Source organism: Sinocyclocheilus rhinocerous, unplaced genomic scaffold, assembly GCF_001515625.1.
Source record: "Sinocyclocheilus rhinocerous isolate Xijiao unplaced genomic scaffold, SAMN03320098_v1.1 scaffold138, whole genome shotgun sequence".
NCBI classification, from domain to species: Eukaryota; Metazoa; Chordata; class Actinopteri; order Cypriniformes; family Cyprinidae; genus Sinocyclocheilus; species Sinocyclocheilus rhinocerous.
In genome coordinates this window covers 941325-943772 of record NW_015635519.1, presented here as the reverse complement: position 1 = coordinate 943772, position 2448 = coordinate 941325, and the positions used below count along the sequence as shown (strand labels likewise).

Here is a 2448-nt window from a genome sequence, read left to right as displayed (position 1 = left end):
TTATAAAGCACATATTCTGCATGACCATATTCTACATCCCTAATCCTACCCAACACCTAAACTTAATTACCTTACTTATTAATAAGCAGCAAATAAGGAGTTTATTGAGGTAAATGTTGTAGTTAATGGTTTGTTAATAGTGAGAATTGGACCTTAAATAAAATGACAAAGTGTTACTTAACTAAAATATATAGTATAAAACGGATAGTTCCGGTCCTTGATTCTGATTGGTTGAGCCGCATTCAAAGCTGTTGTAAATTACAAACATACACCTTTGTTTACATCTGTGTTGCTTGGCAACCACTTTGTTGCAACCACAACCGTTTCTGAGAACTGCATTGTTTAGCGGAAGAATAAATGTTTTTATTTATGTCATTCACTCCGCTTCACGTCGTGCCCAACAACACCCCTTAGCTGTTATAAATTCACTGTAAACCACGGCTTCTTGGGGCTTATTGCTTTAATTTATAATATGCAAATTGTATTTTGCATAAAACAAACAGAGGTCCATCACAATTTTTGTAGGGTTTTAGGGGGCTTTCACACTAGCAATTTTAGTGCTCAGCCGGATTCATTTGACGTCAGGGTTCGGTTCGTTTGGATAATGTGAATGCGGTTTTCTGAACTCGGGAGCGCACCTGCAAACCATACTAGATTCCACCTAAAAATGGTGGTCTAGGGTATGGTTCAAGCAAACTCTGGTACGATTCGCTTATGATGTGAATGCAAGCATACTAAATAACGGAAGTGAGCCATTATTAATGACGTTTGAATTAGTCAAACTGCGTATGTGTTTACTCGCTCGCTTTCCTGATAAGCGGGACTGACACGCTGCAGCAGAGAGAATTTAAATCTCATTTCTGTTTGCAGAAAGTGACTCCCGTCTACGACAAATATAACCAGTGGTTCTGGTTCTGAGCAGGTTTCGTGAGATTCGTCCAGACAGGAAAAGAAAGATGCATCATGTTAGAAGAATTACCTGGTCAAACTCGAGGGCTCCTGGGTAGAGGGGCCAGCCCAAGAAGAGCTCAGCAATCACACATCCCAGCGACCACATGTCTATGGCTTCCCAAAAAGGCAGGCCAAGAATGATCTCTGGAGCCCTGTGATGACACAAACACCAATATGAGAAACAGGGTCACTGTAACGAAACAAAACCTCAAAATGTACCTTCAAATTTCACCCTCAGACTACAAACTGTGAGAACTGCGCTTCTGTATTGGCACTGAATTCCTTTCAATTCAATTATTTTGCACAAACTCTCAATCATTTGAACATATAGATGAATTGTTCGGTAACACTTCAGTATAGGGACCAATTCTCACTAGTGACAAGTTGCTTATTAGCATGCCTATTATTAATATATTGGCTGTTTATTAGTATTTATAAAGCACATATTCTGCATCTCTAATCCTACCCAATACCTAAACTTAACAACTACCTTACTAACCTTAACTATTAAATAAGCAGCAAATTAGACATTTATTGAGGCAAAAATCATAGTTAATGGTTTGTTAACAGCGAGAATTGGACCTTAAAATAAAGTGTGACCAATTGTTCACAATAAGATCCAACCCTCTACATTGCGAGTAAATCACTCGCATATGCGACTAAATCTTCACTCTGGCGACTAAATGATGTCTAATATTAGCCAATGGCTAATACATTCTCAGATTTTACTCGCCAGTGTGTGAGTTGGAGGCCAAGTATAAGTTTAGCGCAGATATATTTTCACTCGCCGAACACTCTGACTCTGAGTGTCTCTCCGTCAAGCGATCTGTGCTGTTTTTCAGTTCATCTGAATGGATGCGCACCGCACCTGTGTTTAACGTACCGTAAATTCTAGTGTGAAGGCGCACACCTTGTCGACACTTTGACTCACACACACGCAGAACTCTAGTGTGAAGGCACATGACTCGCCGTTGCTTTGTCTCACACACACGCAGAGAGAGAGAGAGAGAGAGAGAGAGAATTGACGTGCTACATGTAAACGGTATTCTTTGTTGTATTTTCTTGTCAAAATAACAGCGCTCGTTTGGAATTCTTCAGCTTTTAAGAACTGCCGGGTTTTCCGGTAGTGGGCAGAACTAATGCGCAAACGGCAATCTCATTGGCTGGCGCTCACCTATTATCGTCCCTGTTTTGATTTCAGCAAATCAGTTCGAGCGAACACACACAACCCGATTAATATTCATGAATTCAGCAGATCATTAATCCTTAGTGCGTTTTAAATTTAAATCTTTATTAGTAGAATTCATATTATTATAATCTTATCAGTATTTTTGTTAGTTTTTCCCCAATTTTTTTTACAGAAACACTGAATGACCAAAAAGCACCACCACCAGTCAGTTCAGTTAAAATGACTAATATGCATTCATACATGGTTATCAAGTTTAAATTCTAATTACAAAAGTTATCATTAAATAACATTGATTATCATATTATAAT

General features: G+C 38.7%; 1 protein-coding gene across 1 annotated transcript in view; it reads right to left on the bottom strand.

Moving 5' to 3' along the window:
* Nucleotides 1–854: 854 nt before the first annotated feature.
* Nucleotides 855–2448, bottom strand: part of LOC107746956 (homeodomain-interacting protein kinase 3-like) — a 37645-nt gene continuing 36051 nt past the window's right edge. Inside the window, exons 3-4 of the mRNA XM_016561314.1 lie at nucleotides 980–1103; nucleotides 855–884 (exon numbers count right to left, since the gene is read on the bottom strand). Coding sequence (XP_016416800.1) covers nucleotides 855–884; nucleotides 980–1103 — 154 coding nt within the window. The remainder of the gene's footprint in view (nucleotides 885–979; nucleotides 1104–2448) is intronic.